Source organism: Orbicella faveolata, unplaced genomic scaffold (genome assembly GCF_042242905.1).
Source record: "Orbicella faveolata isolate gen_17 unplaced genomic scaffold, um_ofav_v1 contig_35, whole genome shotgun sequence".
Lineage (NCBI taxonomy): Eukaryota > Metazoa > Cnidaria > Anthozoa > Scleractinia > Merulinidae > Orbicella > Orbicella faveolata.
Genome location: NW_028301564.1, coordinates 9,308,712 through 9,335,000, shown reverse-complemented (window position 1 = coordinate 9,335,000; position 26,289 = coordinate 9,308,712). Strand labels below are relative to the sequence as shown.

General features: G+C 41.7%; 3 protein-coding genes and 1 pseudogene across 5 annotated transcripts in view; 3 read left to right on the top strand and 1 right to left on the bottom strand.

The window, feature by feature from the left end:
• Nucleotides 1–4,060, top strand: part of LOC149103134 (uncharacterized) — a 4,996-nt pseudogene extending 936 nt beyond the window's left edge.
• LOC149103133 (uncharacterized) overlaps nucleotides 1–5,732 on the top strand; it is a 7,821-nt gene extending 2,089 nt beyond the window's left edge. The window contains exons 3-4 of the mRNA XM_089272982.1: nucleotides 4,067–4,213; nucleotides 4,377–5,732. Coding sequence (XP_089129108.1) covers nucleotides 4,067–4,213; nucleotides 4,377–4,585 — 356 coding nt within the window. The 3' untranslated portion in view covers nucleotides 4,586–5,732. The remainder of the gene's footprint in view (nucleotides 1–4,066; nucleotides 4,214–4,376) is intronic.
• Nucleotides 5,733–10,311: 4,579 nt separating this feature from the next.
• The window catches only part of LOC110062393 (phosphopentomutase-like), a 100,062-nt gene continuing 84,084 nt past the window's right edge, over nucleotides 10,312–26,289 (bottom strand). For all 3 annotated transcript variants that reach the window (XM_089272978.1, XM_089272980.1, XM_089272979.1), the window contains one exon: nucleotides 10,312–11,546. In XM_089272978.1, coding sequence (XP_089129104.1) covers nucleotides 11,441–11,546 — 106 coding nt within the window. In that variant the 3' untranslated portion in view covers nucleotides 10,312–11,440. The remainder of the gene's footprint in view (nucleotides 11,547–26,289) is intronic.
• On the top strand, nucleotides 15,252–17,167 carry LOC149103132 (uncharacterized). The gene is made up of 3 exons (XM_089273268.1): nucleotides 15,252–15,685; nucleotides 15,773–15,938; nucleotides 16,312–17,167. Exons 1-3 carry the CDS (start codon nucleotides 15,252–15,254, stop codon nucleotides 16,981–16,983), a joined length of 1,272 nt encoding a protein of 423 aa, XP_089129394.1. The 3' UTR covers nucleotides 16,984–17,167.

The window sequence follows — 26,289 nt, the reverse complement described above, 5'->3', positions numbered from 1 at the left end:
TTTTTCTCCAGTTACTGTTGTTGAACCAGTGAATGTTACAAATGCCCTAAACATTTACATTGGACACCTAGATGAATTTCATTATGTTTCCATAGTAGAAAACAGAACAGTGGAGATAAGAGACAACAGCAAACAAACAAAGAAATGCAAATGAAAACAAACCAGTTGATAACAGTGAAAAACGTAAAGCTTACAGAAGAAAATACATGAGAGAATACATGAAAGACAGAGGAGCTGATGATAACTTTAGAATAAATGAGAATCAAAAACGAGTACAAGGCTGCAACATTGATAGCAAAACATCTAGGAACAAGAAACACCAGGCTGCTAAAAGAACAAAATTGAACCCAGAACATATCAGAGAAATTGAGCAGCGCTCCTTCAGAAAACAAAAATCAGACAACCCGCAGCACATAAGGCAAATAACCAAACAGTCGGCAAGAAAAAGACAAAAGGCTGAGGTTCTGGCAGGTGCATCGCTACTAACATGTAGCAGTCATGAGTTGCAGCCACGAGAAAACAAGTACGATGCAATTTCTATGATAAATTTGTTTTACAAAAACATTGCATGTGGCCCAGAATATGTATGCACTTGTTGTGACCAGTTGTGGTTCAAGTGCTCTGTAGTGAGATGTGATCCAAACAAATATAGGGCATGTTCACTAGACATTGTTGAGTCCTGTCTTACTGGTTTTAAAAGTGTCAGTGACACTGAATGGATCTGCATGACTTGCAATAAAAAAAAAAGTCTAAAAAAAGTCTGAAAAAGCAATTGTCTAACTTGCAATAAAAAAGGTCTAAAACAAGGCAGGTTACCCATCTGTTCTAAAGCCAATAAGATGGGTTTTCCTTATAAGCCTAATGTATTGAATTTCACATCACTAGAAGAGCGACTAATATCACCTCGTATACCTTTTATGCAAATCCGTGAAGTATCTAGGGGTGGTCAATTGTCTATTCATGCAAACATTGTCAATGTACCAAGTGATGTAAATTCTTTTCATTGTCTCCCAAGGCCAAGAAGCAAATCACAGACCATTCCAATAAACTTAAAAGGCGACTTGGTTACAAGCATCACTATCAGTTTCAGATTGTCAGACCTAAGAAAGTATAAATGCAGCCAAATATCTTGTAGACGCTAGTGAATTATTTAAAACTGAAGGCATAAAAGTGCAAAATGCATGGGTAGATGGCATAACTTCGCAACCCATGAAGAGTGGGGCGAGTTTGTTCAAAACCCTAACACATCCAGTGCTGATGTGCAAACTAATGAAATCTTCACAAATTGTCAAAAGAATATTTGCACTGCTGATGTTCATAATCCAAACAGAGAAAAAGACACTAAAAGGATTACCAGTGTTTCCTGTCAAAATGTTATATAAATATTAGATGAAGACCTTATTTCTATAAACATGCTCAACTAATGGCTGCTTATTAAGATGATGCACTTTTCAACTTAACAGCTTACAAATGCAACACTTCTTAGTTCCAAAAGAGGCAAAGGACAGCACTTCATAGAATAATTACCACATACCATGAGGTAGCTCGAAGGAGCTTTTGATTATATTGAAGCTATGGGGCTGAAAAATGGATGTCAACGATTTACCCAGATACGATGGTGATAGTGATTTATCGGTGGATAGCGTTATCAAACAAACGGGGCCATGATCGCCTAATTCTTGAAGTAAAAAACATCCCGCTGGTTTCACTTCTGGTAGTGTCACGCTGTCGCTTTCAGTAAATATCAATGTAAATATTGTTACAAATCATAAAAGTATTTGTACCCCTAAGCTGCAAATGAAAACGAGGTCAATCGGAAGCAAAGACCCTAATTGAAGTGATTAAAATGCCAGTATTTGCATTCTTCCAATATCTAGTCTCCTATGGGAGCGTTGCGTGACGAGCCTAAACAACGGCCGCGAATTAATGTCCGACATTTCGACCATTTGATGTTGATCAAAATGTATATTATACTGTTTTCACTCATAATTTCATATTCAAACTGCGAAGAAAATGACACTTGTTTCCTAGGTAATGATGCATTAGCAACAGCAAGTGTCAGACAACATTTAATAGTTTTATATTTTTTCTAAATGATTTTCTTTGATTTACCTGATCGTTGCCGATGGCTGATACAAGACGCTCAGTCCTCGCCCTTCGCTCACTGCGCTTCTCGTTATTGCATCGTCTTCGGGTACCTTTAATACTTAAGTTCGAATGCTGTCCATAGCGATCACCTTTGTCCTCCGGATTGCTAAGCTTTTCTGCCATACCTTCCATCCTTTGCTTTCCAACGTCCGAAGTCTTGAAAGTGAAGTATGATCATCGCAGTAAATTTTCCAATTTAAGCAACTGGAAAGAAGAAGCCTGAAAAAAATCAGGGCTTCAACGGGATTCGAACCCGTGACCTCCGCGATACCGGTGCGATGCTCTACCAACTGAGCTATGAAGCCACACATTGGGAGCGAGGTCAATTAATTGAGTTCATATCTTCCCGTGAGTGAAATGATGTGAAGTATATATGAAATAATTCATATTTGAACTGCGGTAGTAGATGAAAGTGAAGTATGATCATCGCAGTAAATTTTCCAATTTAAGCAACTGGAAAGAAGAAGCCTGAAAAAAATCAGGGCTTCAACGGGATTCGAACGGGATTCAACGGGATTCATATATACTTCACATCATTTCACTCACGGGAAGATATGAAGTCAATTAATTGACCTCGCTCCCAATGTGTGGCTTCATAGCTCAGTTGGTAGAGCATCGCACCGGTATCGCGGAGGTCACGGGTTCGAATCCCGTTGAAGCCCTGATTTTTTTTCAGGCTTCTTCTTTCCAGTTGCTTAAATTGGAAAATTTACTGCGATGATCATACTTCACTTTCATCTACTACCGCAGTTCAAATATGAATTATTTCATATATACTTCACATCATTTCACTCACGGGAAGATATGAACTCAATTAATTGACCTCGCTCCCAATGTGTGGCTTCATAGCTCAGTTGGTAGAGCATCGCACCGGTATCGCGGAGGTCACGGGTTCGAATCCCGTTGAAGCCCTGATTTTTTTCAGGCTTCTTCTTTCCAGTTGCTTAAATTGGAAAATTTACTGCGATGATCATACTTCACTTTCATCTACTACCGCAGTTCAAATATGAATTATTTCATATATACTTCACGTCCGAAGTCTTCTCAGCGCTCTATTTATATACTAGGGTATCTAAAAGATAATAATGCTGCGCCACATTCTATTGATAGTGACATATTTTACGCAGTGATTCATCTACAACTTCATGCATGATGACACATGGATGGCGAGGACGCGTCCATCGCGATGTGTGAAAATGCTAAAGCTTTAGCTTAAATTCATGTTTGGATGAAAAGGAATAGATCGCAGCATATATGAAATTAGCGTGTTCTACGATTTTCGTTTGTTTTACTTATTCTGCAAGCTTTAGGAGCGACGATTTCTCTTCATTTAAGAATTCGGCCAAGTAGGCGAGACTGCTAAGAAATGACATACTAAGTTTAAAATTAAGATGTCACAATCGTCCAGATTTACAAACTGTCACATACTGCATGCATTAAGAACAAAAGCAAGAGTTGTGAAAGCAGGCACAATCTCCTTCACATCGTTTTACAGGTAAATCAGAGCAAAACACAACCACTAATCTTTCTCACTGGAATCCACGCGAAAAGGCGTCCTCCTGTAGTTCGTGGCGCAACGCACTCTGGTAAAAAGTGGCGCAGTGCACTCTGGTTAAATGCGATGCATTCTGGTAAAAAGTGATGAATTCGAGAATTTGGATACCCTTTTATATATTCTTCTTAAATTCTGTTTATGTTGTTGCTCGCTCGCTACGCTCGCTCCGCAGTAATTAATGCTTTATTGTTGTGATATATTAACTTGATTGTTGTGTCATAGTTTAAACTTTAACATGCAAGCCGATACTATCAAACGTGGGCACAGAATTCGTCTTGTTAGCCTTCTCAATGGATAGGGAAATTGACTACCTTTTAAAATTAGCTGACTTGGACAATTTCACAGACAATTTCAAACAAATAGGTGTTGCAAAGGTTGGACATTTTCTGGATGTTGATGACGAAACTCTTGAGCAAGACATTGGACTAAACAAGATACAAATTCGCCGTCTCAGGCGTTTCTTCGCTCAGATACAAGCTGAATCAAAGCAAAGAGATTCGAACAGTGAAGGTATTATAAAGTCATAATTTATTAGCTGGTTATTTTGAAGGTCTCTAAATAAATAGCCATTAACTATTTAAACGTAACGCAACATGGTGCATCGTAACGCAATACTTCATACCATGACAGTGCTTTTCAGGCTTATAGCAAACATTTCTAATGTGATTGATAGGTGTAACGCCCGCCAGTGCTCCTAAGAAGCGCAAGCAGGCGATTTTGTCATTTGGACGCTCTGGGCAGTTACAAGTCCTGAGGAACACAGCATCACCAGAAAAGGAGATCCCACCACCACCAGAAATTCCATTTTTTTATTCTGGTCCCCCCCTTTGTGCCTGTCAATTACGCCTGATCCCTCCTTCCGTTTCTCAGAAAACCATGTGATCCTCCCCAAAATCCTCAGCCCCCCCTCAGGCGATAAATAACGACCGGTCCCTAATAGTCCTCTAGTAGCGTAGCCAATCAAAATGCAGGATTTGCATTAGTCCACTGGTTGGGTGATACTAACAACAATTTCAAAAACGAGAATGGGAGGTTCACGCAAGCTTCGAGCCAAGTAACTTTGAAATATAACTACATCTGCCTGTTCATTACAATTTAAATTCGTCATAAATTGGGCGCTTATGTGGTTCTTTAAATGACCTTCAGTCATTCTCTATAATTAACATGCCATTACTTGCATCAAATTCGGGATTCTTATTTTCATTTAACATATTTTAGTTTTCCACTTTTATTTTTTATTTATTATTATCTTGTAAACGATTTGATTTTTTTGGAATTTGTATTCTTTAAAACTTTTTTTTTTCTGTGATCCGATCCGTGATCCGGTCCGTGATCCGGTCCGTGATCCGGTCCGTCATCCCATCCGTGATCCGGTCCGGTCCGGTCCGGTCCGGTCCTGGTTTTGCATTTGTCGACGCCGGTAAAATTACGACTTTTTGTTGTTACTGAAATTCTCGAACTGGAAGTTATCAGCCGTGACCTAAAACCTTGTGGAATGTTCTATTCCCCATGTTACATTCGAATTCAAAAACCTTGCAACAACGCTATTTAATTATTTAGAGAAGTTTCTGCAAATTCCGGGTGTATTTGTATGAAAGCGCGACTTTTGTCCGTAAGAGAGTAATGAAAAATGTAATGAGTGCTGTAATCCGAGAAGTTAATTAAACCAGTTTGTTACTTGATTAAAAGTATAACGAAAACAGCGGTGATAAACATTTTAGAAACATGTTGTTCTCAATCGGTAGAACGGTCAATATCTAAAGGAGTCGTCACACAGAGCAATTGATTTTACCTTTTAATCTCATGTTGGAATGAACCGCAAGGTCTCACAAATTTCAACATATCATCCTTTCTTTCTTAATTCACGTGTCAAGATGCGCCCACGATACAACAAGGCGGTAAATTCGTCAAAATCACCGGGGCAACGAGTTAATCATTAAGTGGCTAAATTATTACAATTTTTCGATTCTTAACACATGTCTTTTATGGACTTGACGTTCCGTATGCTAGTCACATACTTTTTCAAAACTATAACCGTTAAAATTTTTCGAAAAGCTATTTATATTGTATGAATGGGGGTCTGGAACCTAGACAGAAATTTAAGACGTTTCAAACGGAAACTGTTTGTAAAGTAAAATAGTGAAAGCTTTCCTAATAAAATAAAAGCTTTTCACTGCTGACATTGACATTCAATGCTGGCTCCAACTCCAGAATAAACAAGGTCTCCTTAACCTTACAATGGTAGTTTTGCCGGACGCCAAAATGTCAAAATGGTCCAATTTGATGTTAATTGTAACCAGTTGTTTTAACGTGATCAGCAATAGCAGAAGAGTGATCACGTTTCGAAAGGGCCTTGAAATGATTTTTACTTTTGGAAAACGAAACGGAGACTTCACGACCGGAAAACGGAACATTTCAACGCCCTTTCAAAACGTGATCACTCTTCCGCTTTTACTTTATTAGGAAAGCTTTCACTGTGTCACTTTATAGACAGTTTCCGTTTGAAATAGCTTAAAAATTGCTACTGCAGATGTTTTCTGTCTAGGTTCCAGACCCCCATTTATACAGTATAAAAAGCTTTTCAAAAAATTTTAACGGTCATACTTTTGAAAGTGTATGTTGACTAGCATACGAAACGTAAAGTTCATAAAATGCTTGTCTTTAACATGCTTATCACCGTTTGTCTCAGTTGTATTTTTAATCACGCTGCGATGGCCGAAGACCAAGAGTTTATATGATACAGTTTGTAACTGTTACCGACGATCCTGAGTTCTGTATGGGAACAACCCTGCTCTGCATTAACACTCCTCACATCCTCCTTCCCTTCGGCAGCATTTTGTACCATTTAGGTAAACTAGTTGGTCAATATCTCAGTCAGCTTTGTTAGTATAATACTTACGCTACTACGTTCGTGCTATATTACTCTTCCACTTTGTATTGTATGGTACCGGTTCTGTCATCAGTATTCCCATGGCAAGGTCAAGGGTACACGAAAAAATAGGTTCGACAATTGAACTATTACAATGTAGTACTGTGGCATATTTCGGAACTAAAAAATTGAAGGAATGTAGGCTTGGAAGTTTGGTTTATCGCCTCAGTGTCCAATTTTACCAGGGCCGAGTATTGTTTTGTGTCATTTCTACCTCCAGAAGGGTTTCCTTTGACCGTTAAACGAAGGAAACGCAGCCGCGCAAATTCTGCGATTATATGCTAACTCTCATCTGGGATGTGCAGCGGAGTCTTTCGAGGTCTGGAAAAGTGAGGAAACAGTCTCGACGGAACTTACTAGATAAATGAAAAAATACAACTTTGGTACCCCAAGTAAGATCAGATATGACAAGACTTTTAGAAGGTTTACACCACTGGAATTCAAGATAAAAAGAGTTCTACAGCGGGATAGTATGACTGCACATTTGGGCTTGTCAAATTACTACCATAAAATACTCTATCATGTGTCTCCATTTTATACTCGTAAAACAACCTTTATTAGTATTCAGTATGAAAAGAAGAGGTTGCCTATTTACCGAGTTAGGATTTCGAGTTGGATTTCGAGTTGGATTTCGAGTTGGATTTTCGAGTTGGATTTTCGAGTTAAATTTTCGAGTTAGATTTTTTGGCGGGATTTTTTTGGCGGGATTTCCAATAAATTTTTTGTGGTTTGATGATTTAAATGGCTGATAGGCCAAACACGACTCCTATTGGTCAAGATAGAGCTAGCGAATGGCATAATGTACTTTTCGATCCTTATTTGTTTGAAGCTCGACCTCGTTATTTTTTGTTTTTTTAACGGCAGTTTTTCTAGATTTCTAGGCACTCGATGGCTAATCAGTGACATCAGTGTAAAATGGCGTTGACAAGCCTACACGTCTCCTACGGTTAGTGACATTTGTACATTTGTCGTTCTCTGTTCGGTCGATCGACCTTTTTGTTGCTTCACTCGTGTTTATGAAGGGCACTTCATGTTATGTTATAAGGAGGAATTTTAAGTAGAGTTGAGCCGTAAGACCGTGCTATAGCAAAAGTTTTAGAGGTCATAGGTCCGCATAATTTCCGCTCTTATCTGCATGTCGCTTCGTCGAGTTTGACACCCCTGTAATTTGCCATGTGTTTATGCCTTTTTTCAGGCTCATTTATATTGCAAGATATGTTTTTAAGTCTCCAAGTGTTTGCTTTCGAGGGACGAAATATGAATTTTGCTTACTTGCATTCTATATTGTGACGCCGGGCCGGCTGTAATTAAAACTGTTTGCAAGTATGGTGGGTAGATTGTTATCACGGATATTGTATTATTTGTCCTCGTACATTTTTCTTCTGAGACGCCGTAGCTTTACTTCGAGAAAGTTATACGTTTTTCCAGAAAAATTCTTTTGTTCCTTGTAGCTGTCTGATCGAGCTTATGTTTCTCGAGCTCGATGTATAGGTTTATTATTCCTTTTGGTCGTTCTGGCACCACGTGATTCAAATGTAGCTGTTTACGCGCAATAAAAAGGCAAAACACTTACCCCACCCCTACAGGAATTCTTTTGTTGGCTGTATTGGACTGGAAATCTACGAGACGGTTTACGGACAAACACGCCGATTCGTTGCAGCTGGATTACTAGTAAAAAAAACCCCGCCTCCTTACTCGAAAATCCATCTCGAAATCCTAACTCGAAAATCCAACTCGAAATCCTAACTCGAAAATCCAACTCGAAATTCTCACTCGAAAATCCAACTCGAAATCCTAACTCGAAAATCCAACTCGAAATCCTAACTCGAAAATCCAACTCGAAATCCTAACTCGAAAATCCAACTCGAAATCCTAACTCGAAAATCCAACTCGAAATCCTAACTCGAAAATCCAACTCGAAAATCCAACTCGAAATCCTAACTCGAAAATCTAACTCGAAATCCTAACTCGAAAATCCAACTCGAAATCCTAACTCGAAAATCCAACTCCAAATCCAACTCGAAATCCTAACTCGGAAGTTAGTTTGTCTCTAAAAAGAACACCAAAACGGCTAATGGACAAACAACTTTTTCACACACTTTAAAAAATGAGACAAGAAATATATTTATATATATTTCTTGTCTCATGTATTTCCAAATCGTTTCTTATAAGACTATTAAAAATGTCTATTATAAGATTTTATTACTATCCAACGTTTACATTACACTCAAAACGAATAAGGACTATGGAAAACCTGTTAATCTGGACACAACTGGAGTTATTTGAGTACAAATATCGTGAAATATTTGTACTCGTTTCACTGCTTACCTGTACTGCACTAAGTGTTGTTTGTCGAATCACTTTAGCTTTTGAAGGAACTCAGAAATGCTCTTGGCTTGTGGTATAGGAATATATAAGAGCACCTTTCATTTATCGCCCCGAAGCTCTTGTTCAGCCTAAATGGCACGCATAGAACACATTGATAACAATGGGGTGACAGGCCTACACAACTCCTATCCACGTGTAATAGCCGCTTTGAGAGTTTTGCTCGAACTAGTATATCTTTGAGGATCTGCCCCTTATGTATTGTACGATAGGGGGATCTTTGAATATTTCGCTAAGCAATAATCCTGTTGTTAGGAGGACATTTCACAAGAGTAGAGCCTTTAGAGGTCATAGGTCTGCGTAGTTTCCGCTGTTATTCGCGTGTAATTTGTTGAGTTTGACACCTCTGTTTTTGGCCACGTGCTACTTTTTTGGCTCATTTGATTGCAAGATATGTTTTAAGCTCTCTAAATATTAGCTCTGGAGGAACAAAGTTTGAAATATTCCGTGAGCTATAGCTACAGCTATCTCTGGCGAAGCCGGACAAAGATAAATATGACACCCGTGATAACAAGCAGCATAACTTGCAACAGTAAATCAAACAGCCGGGCCCGGCGTAATAATACAAAATGCAAGTAACCAACATGCTCACGGAATATTTCAAACTTTGTTCCTCCAGAGCTAATATTTAGAGAGCTTAAAACATATCTTGCAATCAAATGAGCCAAAAAAAGTAGCACGTGGCCAAAAACAGAGGTGTCAAACTCAACAAATTACACGCGAATAACAGCGGAAACTACGCAGACCTATGACCTCTAAAGGCTCTACTCTGGTGAAATGTCCTCCTAAAAACAGGATTATTGCTTAGCGAAATATTCAAAGATCCCCCTATCGTACAATACATAAGGGGCAGGTCCTCAAAGATATACTAGTTCGAGCAAAACTCTCAAAGCGGCTATTACACGTGGATAGGAGTTGTGTAGGCCTGTCACCCCATTGTTATCCTTATTCCAAGAGAATATATTCTGGATTATTCCAGAATAGCCATTCCGACCGTATGCCAATAAAAAGATTACGTTTCAGAAACAATCGATCCAATTCCTGAATTCTTTGGCTTTTTTGCCGTTTTCGTATCCGAGTGGTGTGATTTAGTTAACGGGGTACCGGATTATTTTCATCATGAGAATCTCGCGAGTTTCAAGACACCTGTCGCCATGGTCATAGGGTAGTGATCCGCTCTCGTTTCCTCGCAGCAATCATCTCCAATCCAGAATACAGCCGGAACTCTTTGCTCCAGGCTGATTTGAGTCGAAAGTGACCGGGAGCAACGAGAGCAATGTATCTGCACGCCGCATTCAGTTCATACACTTGTCTCTTTGTCTTTATTTATACTTTGGAATTACTTCTTCATTTGCTTGTACAATGGAGTGATAAGAAGTGTCTCAGAGAGACTACCAGAGAGTTTAATCAATCGTCTGGACTTATGGAGAACCTTCAACAGACGCTAGACGAACTATATAATGAGACAGATGTCTATCGATTGCCCAACCCTCGCTAACAACTCAGGATTTTCGTGCTACGTTCAAAGCTTGTTTTCACAACCAGCGGCCACCATTTCTATTTGTTGCTTTGCCCAAGAATGCGACGCGAAGACTTCATTATTCCAGATGATTTCATACATTCTTCTTCCTTGAGCAAAATGCTGGGAAAACATTACTCGTATCCCGGAGTTGGATGAGCGACTCCATTCAACGGAAATTTGGGGTTATCCCATTTACTGTCATTGCGGTAAACAGTCAATCGAACGCCTACTAAATGTTTGAGAGATGCAGACTTCAATAGTACCTATACTTTTTTTCTCATGGATGACGTAGTCTTCCATGAGCTTAGAAGGCAGTCCAATGGCACTCACTCACTTCATTCTGATTAGTACGCCTTGGCGCCAGATTAGGTGAGGCTGGTCGAGGCATGGTTCGTATTTAGGTCAGTCGAGCCAAAATTCCCAAGGTACGACCAAACAAAGTTTACCAAGCGGGCGGATCAGGTCTGTACCATAATTCGTCCGATAATCTGGCTATAACAGATCAGTGAGTTGGTACTACAGGAAAGTAGGACAGTAAACTAGGCTTCTGATAAACTAATTGTAATTTTGGGTACAGTAAAATGAGAAATCATCGCAATAATTTACTAGCAGTTGTTGAAATTTCTGACCCGTACAAATTCCATTTAGATGTTTGTATCTACTCATCTGTTTATATTATAATAACAATATTTTGTCTTAGTTATAAAATATATACTCCATCATAAGGTAGATACGAGTGAATCTTCATGGTCCATTTCACTTTTGGTTCAATCAAGACACTAGTCAATTACGAAGAAAGTTACGATCAGCAGATCAACTGAAATCCAAAGAAATCAACACCAAGACATTTGCTGCACGCCTGGTTTATGTCTTCTTCATAAGCAAGGAAAGCCAGAAGTCACTAGTCTTGCTTTGGAGTAAGATTGTTTACTTCAGGCTGTAAATACTCATTAATCATTCTGTTAACAATGGCTTGAAGAGTTTCGTGAGCAGCTAGAATGTCCACACTGAAAAAAGAAAGCAAAGAAATTCATTGCATTGCAAGCGGGCCGACCCTTCTTATTCAGATGGCTTCATTGTCCCCCCAATAAAACATTAATCAATCATTTCAAGTGCATAACACAACTTTATTATATGGCTTTGGCTTGTGGCCGATATAACGCGCGCTCTGATTGGCTAAGAGCGAGGTCTGAGCGGTCATTATGCAGCCGTAATGCCCACGGGCCGATTACAGATTATGCAAATTAGGGAGAGCCCGGTTCTGAAAATTCAAGCGCATTTATAAGCGATGAAAGCCGATTAAAATCAGTACGAGGATGTAAGTAGCTAAAAGTTTAGAGATATTTCTTTAATAAAATTTATAGAGATGCTTTACTAGCCGGTAACCTTGGCGGGCACTAGTGAAAAACAATCAAAGTTTGCCGAGTCTTAAGTAAAGCTAAAATCGCTAAGTAAAAAACACCATCGGCAGATCTGTCATGCATCCTGAGCAGAACACCACGAAGAAACTTGTTAGTTATCATCTTAGTCACAGCAATTACCGAAGTATTGAACTCCGTCAAAGTTCTCATCAAATAGATTCCCTCGCTTTGACACAAGCAAGTGTAAATCAGCTTCCAGGATCATCAGATGTAAACAATCGGGCGGTTTCTGTCGGTAGCAGTGTTTCTGATAACTGCAGACGTTCACAAGGCTTGAAAAGTTCATCCATAAATCCCAGAATGAAGAAGGCGAAGATATGTTGTCGAAAGCGAATGCGAAGATCGAGTTAAGCTTATTTTGAGCAGTGCATTCTGAAGCATTAGTATTTTCTTTCACCGAAAGACGGTTGGTTTGGACAATTTTGAAGCACTTGCTGTCTTTTCTATATGCGTTGACGTTTCGCCACAAGAGTCGGAAAAACTCCCCCATCAACTTGTGGTACCACGATACTAAAATACGTTTTTGAGGCTGTGACAGTCACTTCTCCCGTAAAGAAATGAGTGTTTTTAACGGAATACGTAATACAGTGGCGAAGTTCACTGACTGTGTAGTTTTGCCCTAGGTTTGAGACGATGAATGAACCGGTAAACGCGCGCATCGCCGGATGTAAATTGACGACTTCCGCTCGAATGATTTTTTTCTTTACTGATGAGCCATATAATAAACAACTTAATAACCTCGACCGTTCGGTCGTTACGGGAAAATTTCAAACCTCGGCCTACCGTATTGACCTCGCTATCGCTCGGTCAATACGGCAAGGCCTCAGTTTGAGACTTTCCCGTAACGACCTCACTCTCGGTTATTAAGTAGTTATTCTTGCCACTTTTTCAAGAAAACACATTTTCCATTGTCGCAAATGCCTTGCGGCGGAACTCATCCAAACGAGTTCGAACGTTCAGGTACAAGGTTCACCCTAACTCTATATAGGCAGCTAGAAACTACGAGGTTTTACGTACAGAAGTGCAGTAAAGTAATCAAAGTTATAAACGTTTGAAAATTAAGGGCACTTGCTGATTTTTTGCAGGGTAAAAGTAATTATTCACAACTTCGGGTTCACCAGAACTCAACACCACAACTGTTTTTTTGGTGTGCTATTTGACTTCGAATGTCTTAATCAAGACGATGCGATACGATACTTTATTTAACGTGGGGTTTACGCTTAGCTAATCAGCTAGTCAACAGGTAATACACGGCCCTAGTATATTCTAAAAATTAAAACTAAAAATGTAGAATAACTGATTGTATAACACTATAAACACAGAGAACTAAAAATTACAATAAATTCCGATATCAGTCAAACTTAAGCGATCGAATTTTGTTGTTCACTTCATTGCTGCCTACTTTAGTTCCAATATCATTATTCGTAGGTGGGGGATTGACTAGATACCGGCAAATTTGTTACTACTTTTGCGCGCTCGCCGGCTCCCAAGGCTTCGCCGGCGAGTCGGGCAAAACGGCTCAAAATTTGCCAGTATCTATTCAGTCCCCAACCTACTCACACGCCCCGGCAAAACTCATTTTAACATTTACGGTTACCTATTATAACTAAAGGAATGGAAAGGCAGCGGCTTCGCGAAGTGGTCCATAACATTTTGTACTAACAAATTCCAGAAAAAGTGAAGCAGTGGTTACTGAAACCCCTTAGACCTTCTAAAGGAGGCAAACCAACTGCGCCTCCAAGGAGGGAGAAAGAAACAAGAAGGCAAGTGCTTCTTAAAGAGTTTGACCCCTATCCGCCTCATGGATATCAAACAGTCACTAAACACAAGAATGAGCTCCTTAGGCTGTATGACGCGCTTGAGGGCGAGGAAGAGGGGCGGCGTTTCATGAGACTGATTTTTAGTAGGAGATTGGGACAAAACCTTACGCCTTCTATTATAGGTTAATTGAGAGAAAGGGTGAATAGGGCTTTTTATCTAAGGTACTTCTACTCATACGTAATTGTGAACAACGAAGACGGAAGGAGAGTGATTTTCTATAAACAGAAACGAGGTTCTTGTTGGATAAACAGCCTTGCTGTGGCAGAAAGATGGTTGAATCAACAAAAGAATGAACGGACAACTCTTCACAACATCGAGAGGCCCAACACGAAGTGGACTTTTGTAAGGTTCTTTAACGTTAAAATAAAAGTGGTGCTTGACAGGCAGCCGCTGTTAGGCACGGGGCCGTTGCCAGACTGGCTGCGCAACCTTGCGCGCGGGCGTGTATAAAAAATGGTTTCACTGGATACCTTTAATGACAAATTGTGTCTCTGGTACTGCATTGCTGTTGATCAGGGGGCACGTCCTGATCGGAGTACACAGGCTGCGAGAGAGTTCGCAAAGAGTTTCTTAAACCGCAGAACAACACCAAACGACATTCCAAGAACGTCACTTGATGAATTGGATAAGGTCGAGAAGCAACTAAATCAGGGAAAACAGCTATCAGATTGTCTTGGCATCAGACTCTATGAGCCCGAGTGCCAGGAAAACGGTGAAACTCTATGGCACTTCGGAAAGAATTTAACTGACAAGCTGAAGAAAATACTGACGATTGGGATTTATGATGGACACGCATTTTTGATCAAAGACATCAAGAAGCTAGCAAAACTTTACGCGTGCATTGATTGTTGAGCGCGCTTCACACAAGCTTGTCACCTTCAAAGACACACTGAAACCTGTGCACAAGGAAAATTATTATTGATTGCCCAAACGAGTGGGTCAAAGCGCCGCAGACAGCTTGTGAGAGAGCTTTCTACGGCAAAGCTCAAGCTTCCGTATCATCGATCTGCTGGCTTGAGTGCACAAGCAAGCTGTTGGGAAAGCACATCCATCATGCTTTATGCAGCCACAGCGGTGAGTTGTGGATTGTTGGAGCACCGGTGGATGGCTATGACCCGACATCAAGGACCGTGTCCCAATACCACGGCTGCCACTGGCATGGGTGTCTTCAGTGTTTTCCAAATGCCCCAGGCACAATTATCAGTCATGGTCAAACTTGAGAAAAACTATTTCTTGCAACAGCGGAACGCGCAAGAGCTCTCCGCTTAGCCGGCTACCGCATCATCGAGAAATGGGAGTGCGAAGACCAAAAAAACTCAAGATGTTCTGCCACAACAGGAAACGCGAACTAAACCGCATGCCATCTTCTATGATTTTGAATCCTACCATGACAAAACAAAGAAAAAGGAGGTCACAGCAGCGCTCACGTATGAAAACGCCTATGTCCCGATTTCGGTGAGCATTAGCGACATGCTTGACCGTGCGCCCAGGCATATCTGTGACCCCAACCTAAAAGAGCTGATCCGGAAGTTCATGGAAGAGTTGGAGAGGCGTGGGAAAAACATTCGGACCTTGGTCAGAGCAGAGTTCATGCCAGAAGATATTGGTCTGTTTCTGGGGAAGCAGCAGAGAGTAGTTGTGGAATGGTGTGACCGGGTGCCTATTCTCGATTTCAACTGTGGGCATTATGACCTGAATCTGATCAAAGAACATTTCGCAGGGCTGTTGGCCGACACTATGGCCAAAGTCCACGTGGGGAAAAAAGCGAACATGACGATGTTCATGAAGACAAACGACTTCCGCTTCATTGACATTATCAACTATCTAGGCCGAGGCACCAGCTACGAAAAGTGGGTGAAAGCGTACGGCTGTTCTGTCCAGAAATCGTGGCTTCCTTATGAGTGGTTTGATATCGCAGAAAAGCTGAATTATTGAGGGGTGCCAGATTACCCAGCATGGTATTCACTTTTAAAGGGTGGATATGTCCTCAGTCTTTCAGAATTCCAAGAGCGCAAGGAAATCTTCAAAGAAAAGGGGGTGCAAACATTCACGGACTGGCTGTGCTACTACGTTCTTGATGTTGTGCCAGGGTTAGAAGCCTTGGAAAAGATGAGGGCCTTCTACACCGACAAAGGCACTGACATCTTGAAAGATGCGGTCAGTCTCCCTGGGTGAGCTTGCATTATCTCCTATGAGGCACAATAGAGCGACGCGCCGAGCTTCATAGCCCTTGCAAAGAGGCTTACACAATGTTGAAAGAAGCTGTTGTGGGCGGGCAAAACCTGGTGTTCAAACGCTATCACAAAGCTGGTGTGACGTGTATAAGACCGAACCGGTTCAAAACCCCCGAGAGTTTGTAAGCGAATTATCGGCTACAATGCCAACGCTCTCTATCTGTCAACAATGTTGAGAGACATGCCTTGCGGGAAGGAAGGGTCATGCACTAATGAAATGCAGCAGGCGCGGCGACCATGTTTACAGAACGCCTAAAAGCTGGAACTTGGTTCGGATTTGCAGAAGTAGACATTAAATTCCTAAACCTCTGTGGCCGAAGTTTGAAGAAGTGCGGCCATTCTTCTTCACCAAACAGATCCTAGGTGAAGTTGTGCCACAACACATGAAGGATCACCTGCAGCACACTGGCAGAAAAAGAGGTCACGGGAAAAAGCTGATAGGGGCATTTTCAGCGCAAAAGCTGTTGCTGTATGCTCCACTATTGTGTTGGTATGTGGAACATGGTGCAGTCATCAAAGCTGTGCATTGCATGATCGACTATCAGGCCATGAAGATCTTCACATGGTTTGGGGAGCAGGTGACAGAGGCTCAGTGCAGCAGGGATGTGGACAAGAGCAAAGCCCTGCTTTCTGAGGTGTTGAAACTGCTGGGAAACAGCGATTACGGTAAACTCGCTGAAGCACTAGAGCGCCAAACGTGTGTGATCTACACAAAGGATGAGAAGGTGGTGGACAGAGCATACTTCAGCAATCTGGACAAGCTCGGGCAAGCCTACGAGCTTGAAAGCAGGAAGCGGCAAATCACAATCAATCGGCCATTCCAGATCAGAATTGCTGTGTATCAGCTGGCAAAGCAGAGAATGCTTGAGATCTACTATGACTTCCTGGATCGGTATCTTGATCGCCGCGACTTTGAGCTGATTCAGATGGACACAGACAGCAACTACATTGCCATCTCTGCTGATTGACTTAAGGACATCGTTCACCTAGACTTGAGTGCAGACCTCGAGGCAAAAAAGAAGCAGTGGCTTGCATGGGACAAGTGGAGTGGGCATACCCCGGGGCTGTCCAAACTGGAATGTGAAGGCAGCAGGATGATTGGGCCATGTTCGAAGTGCTACTATGTTGATGAACAAGACAGCAAAAAAAGAAGTTCAGCATGAAGGGCATGTTGACAGAATAACATCACCTGGCAGCACCGATAGAGCAGAAGACAGAGGATTTCGTATGGTTAACAGTCAGATGGCCACTTATGAGCAGCAGAAGCTGGGGCTGAGCACCTATTATGACAAATGCTGGGTGCTGCCGGATGGGATTCACACTGAGCCGATCAAGTTTCACATGACATGAGCGGGCGGCAGCTGTGTATTTGGCGGGACAACCAACAGCTCCCTGTGGACAAACCCCCATTTCGGGCCATCGTGCAAAAAGGAAGGAACAGGCTCGTATGGTTTGGTCACAGCTCTTTCAAGCTTGAAGACTTTCAAAGCCCAGATTGGATCTGTAGCCCTTTTAGTCCCACCTTCGAGCCCACCAGGCTGGTAGAGAAAGCAAACATTCCATTGGAGGGGAGCTATTTTTCGTTCACACCAACATGTCTTGAGTAAGGAGTAGAAGGTTTTGCCACAACACCTTTCGTTTTGATTGTGACAGCAGGTTTTTTGCCAGTTAGGTGAGTGACCTCATTTTTCAGAGTGCTAACGATGTCGGGAAGCCTTTTGACCCATGCAGTCAACTGCTGGCCAGAAGGCAGGAGCATTTCTACGACATACTGATGTCCAAACAAGCGCTCAGCGAGCGTGCAGTTAAACCACTCAACAATACCTTGATCTTTGTGAATTTCGGTGCACTCATGGTGAATGGTTGTTTTGTGGTTTTCTAATTCTTTGGTCACACTTCAAAAAAACTCGTGGCCAGGGTCAACCTGCAGCAGTGGAGGCCACGTCAAAGGGCTGTGCTTGTAAATCGCCTGAAAAGCCTTCGCAACTTCAGCAGTCTTTCAAGGTCAGAGGCTCAGCTTCTTTGTAACGGCTGGCGACGTCAGCAACGGTCAGCGCGTATTTGTAAATTTGGCGGCTGTGGGGAAGCTTGTCGTGTGGCAGAAAAAGAAGGTCCGTTTGGTGGACCACGTTTTGCGATGATACCTTGAATTTTGGATGAGGAACGTAGCGTGGTGCAGGGAGATCGATCTGCCAGAGAGCTTGTTTGATAAGCCACTGCTTGACAGTTTATTCAGGGACTTTTGCAGCTTCTGCTAATTTTTTGATGGCAGAGATGCCTTTTCAGTAGCCCTTGGGACTGTAGTAGACTTTGGTGAGCTTGGTGTCCATTATTTTACACCCGCGAAAGTTCAAAGAAAATGGAAAGCGGCATAGCCAAGAGTGAGTGCGCTGCTGCCCACAAAAAGCAGCTCGCCTTGTTTCTGTAGCTCACTTGGCTCTTAGAAGTCAAAGAACTGGGGTTCTTTGGGAGGCATAATTTGTTGGTCTGGGTGTGCCTGGTTGTAGAGTTTGAATGCATAATTGATGTTCGTGAAGTTCTGCTTTGCCTGTTCTTTGATTTTCCTGTTGGTGTTGATCCAATCAAGAAGCTTGGGGCGGTCACGTGTGTGTTTGGCCATAGCGGCCTGATAAGCTTCAAGAGCTTTGTCATGCCGCATTTTCTCTTCTAATGCAGCCTTTCCGCTGTTGCCGGACAAAATATTTAGCAAGAAAGTTGCTGCTGGTGAAAGCCGCGCTGTTAAGAACTGCACCTCTGATCATCATTGCAATGCTGGCCATCATAAAGCAATATGCTTATTTTTTTCAATTTGGTGGAAGAATCTTTTCTTCAAGATACTGTTTCAGTGTGATGCAGCCAGCCATGACAGCTGTGAACTTTGCATACTTCATGGCATTGTTGCTGGGGTCAGGGGTGAAGTTCTCTTTCACCACCTTTTTTGCAATCCAGCCGATGCTGGTAGTCAAGCCAGTAAGAGTGTTTTCACAAACTTGTCGTCAGACATGGTTTCTTTGAAGAAGACATGTAAGTCGCATTTTTTATTTTTAAAACAAAAACTTCGTCACTGGCATGCCCAACAAGTCTTACATAAGTACCCTTCTTCTTCTTTTAAATCAGACTCGTCATCTGAGTAATATTCAAAACAATCCTCACATATTCGTCTTTCTTCTGACAAGTTGAACAGCGCAGAAATGAGATGGTGAACCGTTTTGAAAACCTTTTTGTTGAAGTTGATCCAAAGCAGCCCTATTACAAAAATGGGAGCAGTGCTGATGAAAACTTTTAGAATGTCAACTTTTGTTACCATATCAGATATAATAATGAAGGAGAAATGTTTAATTATTTTTTTCAATCCATACAGTGGACGCCTTTTTTAGGCTGCGGTAGACTCTTCGAGGGCTTTGTTGTTGGTGATGGTGGGGGAGTCTGTGGTGTCCTCTTGGTGAAAACTTGCTTGATCCTTTCGCGTTTGTGGCAGATTCCAATCATTGAAACCAAAATGCTGAAAACACTAAGCCTTGGCTGGTGGTGTGAACATTTCTTGTGTCTTCACCGACAGAATTTGAGGGCGTGTTTGTTTGACGAAGAGGGGCTGACTCGAAGAGCTGGGAGCTTCTTTTGCCTTGTTATTTGAAATAATGACAGCAGCTTCAGATGCGGCTTCTTTCTGCACCTCGCGAGCCAGTCTCATTCTTTCGGCGATGGCCTTTCCCGCAGCCACTCGTTGTGGGTTTTTTGCTGGTTTAGTGGTTGGAAGTTTTGAAGTCACTTGTTGACTCGAAGAGTTGGCTTGCGTGTCTGCGGAATCTGCCATTGCTATATTCAGGGAATGCCGGGCAGATGAGCATGATGTTATCAAACTTGCCACAGAAGGGGCCACAGAGCTGGTTCACAAGAAACTGACTCTCAACAGGTTGGGGAAGATGTATTTTTCTGAATCCCTTGTGCCTGTGGCATACGGCTCTATGGACAGGAGGAGGATGCCTTTCATTGACCTTTTTTGGGTGTTGACTTTGATGTTCAGCCTTGTGTCAGTGCCTTTCACAACCGGGACCACTTTATGACAAAACACATGGTCATAAGCAAACTCCTTGCCACTGGAGTAAACGCTGTGCACCTCATCTACGAGTGTCTTGCTTTGGATCACTTCGTATTCGAGCTGGATGTCAGCCTGTATTTGTATTTGTGGGGTCAGAGCCTTTGACCACTCGTGAAGCTGGGACAAGACTGAATTCAAAAACGAGGTCATTGCAAAGGGCCTGGGGATAGAAAACACCGTGGTCAGTCAGGATATCATGGTCTAGCCTGATGCAATATTTGGTTCTGTAAACTTTGTTCAGTTTGTTTTCAGCGGCGATGCCCGAGGTTTTCTTGTCCCCCGAGTTTGAATGGATCTTGCATAAATCCTTGCTCTGTATTCCCTCAGGCACCATGTTGTCTCGCTTTTCCCCTAGAAGGAAAAGGTCCTCAAAGGTTTTGTAGATTTCGTAATCAACCGTTTCTTGAAGGATAGTGCCCCCAAACTTCACAAACAACTTGTAAACAAGCGCACGCGTGACGTTCTGAACAAGAAAGTTGTTGGTGTGTCCTCCAGAAAAGTCAATGTCAAAGCGAAGCGCCAGCGTGCCAGGCACAAGAACCTCGTTCTTGTTCAGCTTAGGCACAGAAACATTCAGCCTCTTGCCAGGGTTGGCTTCAGTGCAGTCAAAGGCCTTCATGCCTTTGGCCTTCATGGCATGTAATGTCTTTTTGTTGGGCGTTGGGTGAAGGTTCTCTGGTACGGACATCTCTTCTTCAACGAATATATACACAGCTGTAAATATTTTTCTAATTAAAAAACAAAATTAAAATAAATATTGTAATGGTGGAAGGTGGTGGCGATTTTGATTACCAAGATGATGGCCTTGATTGGAACCTTGACCACGACAACGGCGATGATGAACAAGAGGTCAACACAACCAGGCCCTTTCAACCGGGTGCGGCATCCACCCCTTACCACAGTGGTAAAGAAATACAAATGCAAACAAGGCAGCATGAGCAGACTCGGCTGCCTGAAACTTCTTATGAAGAAACCCCTTTGCTTACCGAATTCAAACATCAGGAAGACAAACCAGCCATGCTTGAACGGGCCAAAGAATTTATCAGAAGGTTCCCGAGAGTGAACTTCAAGAAATTATGGCCAATTAGTTTCAGCAAGAAAGGTGCCAAAATTTTCAAGCTGATGGAAAGGGCCCTCAAAAGTTTCACAGACAAATTTTCAAGCCCTCTTGGCCCATGGGCTGAAGAAATTATAGATGACGACCATGATACCATCCGAGAAGAACGCCAAAGATTGCTAGAAGCTGAAAACCCATTAAAACAGACAGAGGCCCTTGCTGCAGAAAGAAAAAAAAACTCTCAAGAGATGCAAGAGCTTAGAAAACGAATCGATAGAACTCAAGCCCGGATTGATGCCCTTCAAGAGGAACAAGGCACCAAAGTTGAAAGTGAAGCAGAACTTTTCAGTCTAAACCAGGGAAAAAGAATTTACAAACCGACTTTGAAAATGCAAAAAAGGAAGTGGCATAAAAAAAACAAACAAAAAAAACAGGCATAAATCAAAGAAAAAGTGCAAGCAAAGGTCGACAGACTCAGAGCAAGCATCACTGCAAAAGAAAGTGAAAGAAATGCCATGGAAGAAAGGCTAAACAGCACAAACCCGTTAGATGACCCGAAAGAGTCAGAAAGCAAGCTGCAGCGCCAAAATGAGGAAGATCAGGCGATCATCCAAGATGAGAATGCCACGCCCTCAGAAAAAGAAGCGGCAGAGGCCAGAGTGGTAGAAAGAAACCAGGAGCTCACGTGTTTGCAAACTCACTTTGGAGAAAGAGAAAGAGAATTTTGTTTTTTCTCAAAATGCAAATTTTCTTATCACAGATGAACAAGAACTAATTTAATTACCAGATAGTCACGGGATACCACTTTCTTTTTCTGTTGCCACCTTTGTTGTTAACAATACAACAATTCTAAATTAATACACAACAATATCGATTGATACCACTGGGAAGCGTTTCAATGAGAAGTATTGAAGGTAAACAACACTACTTGGCCGATACTATCCTGCATCGATGAACAAGTCTCCTCAAAGACTGATTACATTAATTTGCACTTTCATTAGGTGCCACGGAGTCTGCAGCAATATTTGAGCCCTTTCCTGGTTTCTTCTGTCACAAATTTACAATTTGCAGAATCTTAAAGCCACTAACTCGGGAACTTTTTGGTCTCTCTTACAAATGCAGTTAAGGCAAGAAACAAATAAGCCGCTAATGAGAAACTTCAGATTTCTCTTCCTGGAAACAATAGCTGATAACTTGTCAGCTCTAATTGAATTTACTCCCATATAAAAAACAAAAGTGTTAAGTTACCATTTGTAATTAAAGATAGCAAACATCTCGTGGGAAAGATTGGTGACGATTCGTCAGCTTTAATTGAATTTACTCCCGTGTGAAAAACAAGAGTGTCAAATTACCCTTTGTAACTAAAAAATGAAAATATCTCGATATATTTGCATGCAACAAGAAAACAATCATTACCTGCACTTACTACTGTAATCGTTAGAAGTGTTTCAAATCTAAATAGTCTCGTCTCCTCTAACACATGTCCTAAGAACTAGAAGCGACGATTCGTGACCTGTAATTCATTTTACTCCTTGTGAAAAACAAGAGTATCAAGTTACCTTTGTAACTAAAAATGAAAATATCTTGTGCCATATGCATACTACTAACTCACCAACTGTTTCAAACCTCAGGGCTCATCTCGTTCATAACTAAAATCCTTAGCCTTGCCCACAGAAAATGTCGAAGTAAACCCAATATATGAATACTTCCTCCATTTTATAGAAGAATAAATGTGGCCGTTCTGAACTCTATCGGGATCAAATCTTCTCGCATACAGTTTACCTTTACAACAAGAAATTTGTTTGGTTGTTTATAGTAGATCCAATCTGATTGGTGTGACATACGTACATCTCTCTCTCTCACTCACTCACTCACTCACTCATCCATTGACCTGTCCATAACATACGTGACGCGCCGACTAAGAGGTATTTTTTAGAAAAAGTAACTCAAAAATTTGATTGATTGTTTATAGTAGATCCAATCTGATTGGTGTGACATGTGTACATCTCTCACTCACTCACTCACTCACTCACGCACTCACTCACTCACTCACTCACTCACTAATCCATTGGCCTGTCCATAACATACCTGACACGTCGACTAAGAGGTATTTTTTATAAAAAATACCTCAAAAATACATTAAGAAGCGGCGTTAACATAGCGCCATGAACAGCAAAGCCACGACTTCTACCATACCAAAATGACAGCGGTTTTGTTGCGAAGCAGTGGGCTCTATTTTTTACCCTTCTTGTGTGAGTGAGGGAGGGGGTTCTTTCGAAGTGCTTGTGGCCTTGTTGATCAGGTTTGAAGGGTGGCTGTTTGGCGGGTTAATTTTTGATGGCCCTCCTGCTATTAGTTTAAGGCCGGCCTTCTTTGCACCTGGATTCATTGCATTGTTGGCCCGGAGTTTCATACCAGAAATCTCTTGTTTGAGCTTGTTGTTATAGCCAACTGTGCTTTCTGTGTTGATGATCATGCTCGCGGGCATTAGCCATGCCCCAAGGCACACAGAAAGATTGAGTCTAACTTTTGCTTCATCCCGCAAGCTGATATCTTTGCACGCTCTTGGCCAAGTCTGGTTGTCTTTTTGCGTCTTCCATTGTTCTGGGCTTCTTTCCCTCCACCTCCTTCGCCAAGAATACTGCTGTATATGTTAACTTCCGAACCCAAGACGCAGTAAACGCTTTGATTGACTGATTAACAAGTGAAAGCACCGCCTGCGTCAAACCAGTCAGCGAACCAGTCATACTGAGTGGACGCAATTACACCTGGCTGTATGTTAGAAATCCAGTTCTCTTTGGTTGCAGCCCCTCCTTCATCACTGAATTTACTGAACCCTGGATAAGAGGTTCCTGTTTTCATTGCTCCGTGCCCTGACGCGCCAATGTATACGCTTTCTAGCCCGTGGTTTTTCCTGTGTGTGAAGCGAAAATTGCTCGATGGCTTTATTCTGAACTCATCGCAGATTCTGTCGTATGAAGCTTCATCATAAGGATTACTCGTATTGTATTGATTGAACGTGGGATCTCCCGGCAAAGCACTTATACTCTGAATACCCCCACCTCGAACAAAATTCGCCTGACCGTGAAATACACATGAAATGTATGAAAAGCTCTTATTTGTTGCGGCAGAGACAATCCGCTGTCAAAGATTGTGAGAAATTCCACAACCCTCTGTCGTGCAGAAAACAGCAAAGTAGAGTTGTTGAGGCCAATATTGTATGCGTTGGCCGCCCAACCACCATTTTGATTCTGCCGCAGAGGTGCGTTTGAGTCTGGTGTTCTGGAATATGTTGCGGAATTTTGTCGCGAAGTAGCTGTCTGGTGTCATGTAGATGTTCATCTGGGCACTGAATATTTTCGTAAGGCTTGGCGCTGCTTCTGTGAAATCTACAGGTGGGATTGGCAATGCTGCTATTGTTTTCATTAGTGACAATTGATAAGGAAAGCGTACCATGCCCATCAAACCGAGCACACTTTTCATCCGTTCGCTAAAAAAATTTTTGTCGAGCCAAAAACGCTCTGCAATGAAGTAGGGCTGTCTAAAAAATATTTCTGGCTGACGTTATTTTTTTCATCAACTTCAACATGAGCAACAAACTTGCTTTTATCCATGTTCAGAAACTTTTTTGTGAACACCGCCCATGCACTCTTCTGTGCCGCGGTTTCTATAGTTTTTGCCTCTGGTGTTTCCATCCATTTTTGAATTTTCTTGTGGGAGTCCATTTTGAATGTGTTATATTTGTACAATATATCTTCTTTGAAGAAGAAAAATGGTTGTCCTCACGATTGTCATGCAAAAGAACAGACAAACTGAGCTCTTTGAAGAGCTGATTCCAAAAGTACATTTCATGAAACTCATCTCTTGTTGCCTTGCCAATTCATGGCATAATGTAGAAAGAGCGGGGCAAATATCTTTCAAAGGGTCTGGTACAGAGCTTGCCTGTTTACCTCACCTACACATTTCAGTGCACTACTCAAGAACACATCCATTTTTGTCTCCATCGTAAAGAAATAAAGAATTTGACAACAATTATTGTAACAATCCTACCTTTATTTACATGCCGTGTAGAATCACATGGCAGTCAAGCTTGAACTAATCCCATAGTTCTTAGTGTACGCCAATGGTTTTCGCGGAAGTCTGGGTTTGAGTTGTGGCATGTTCAAAATGGCATCTTTGATCTTGATCACCACCAGACATGAAACTTTGTGTTTTTCTCTTACATTTTCGTACCTGGCAATGTTTTGTAAATTTTACAGATGTCCAAAACACAGGCAAACGCTTAGCTGAGGCAAATTAATTATTATGAACTTCACAGTGTCGGACATTGACAATACAAAACCGTCACGTAAGTCGGGTGCTGTTTATGATGAATTTATTTTCTATTCTTAGCTGGGTTGTCCGTTGATTTTTACTTGGGCAACCAGCCTCTTGATTTTGCCAAAAATTGGTTGCCCGGTAAACTTTTTGGTCGTCTCGGACAACCGGACGACCGCTAATTAAGAGCACTGTGTTGATAGCCTCGCAAAAGAGCTAACAACGAGTTTGAAAGAATATAAGAACGAGGCAAAATTGGAATTAGAACCAAATAAACCCAATTCTGTGCTAAAAATGATGATGGGACCCAATCTCAAAAAAACAAATTTCAGTTAGTCACGCTTTGGCCAGGTTGATTGGCACTGGGCTGACATTAGGTGTGTTAACTTATGTCAAAAAGCTAAACAGCCCATCCATTTACTTCATTCATTGTGATCTGATCAACAAAACCAAAAACCTTTTGAATGGGAAAAAATGGGATGTTTTGGCTAAATTTAAAATGAAAGGCTTGCCTTATGAAAAAGTAAGCTATCATCCTCCCCCACAAGAAGTTTGCATGACTGCTCCACAGACACCTTTGAACATAGCATCACCCTCAGTGTCAGAGATGAAGATGGCGAACCCTTTCATTTCAAGGGCTTGCCTCTGGAATTTGAATTAGAAATAATTTAAATGCTTTTTATACAATGTCGTCTGCGAATGTTTTGCCGTCCGGTCCTCCTGAAGCTTCACCACAGCCTCTCTACCCCCAACTGCAGCCCGACTTTCGGTTGCAGAAAATCAATGACATTTGAACGCTCT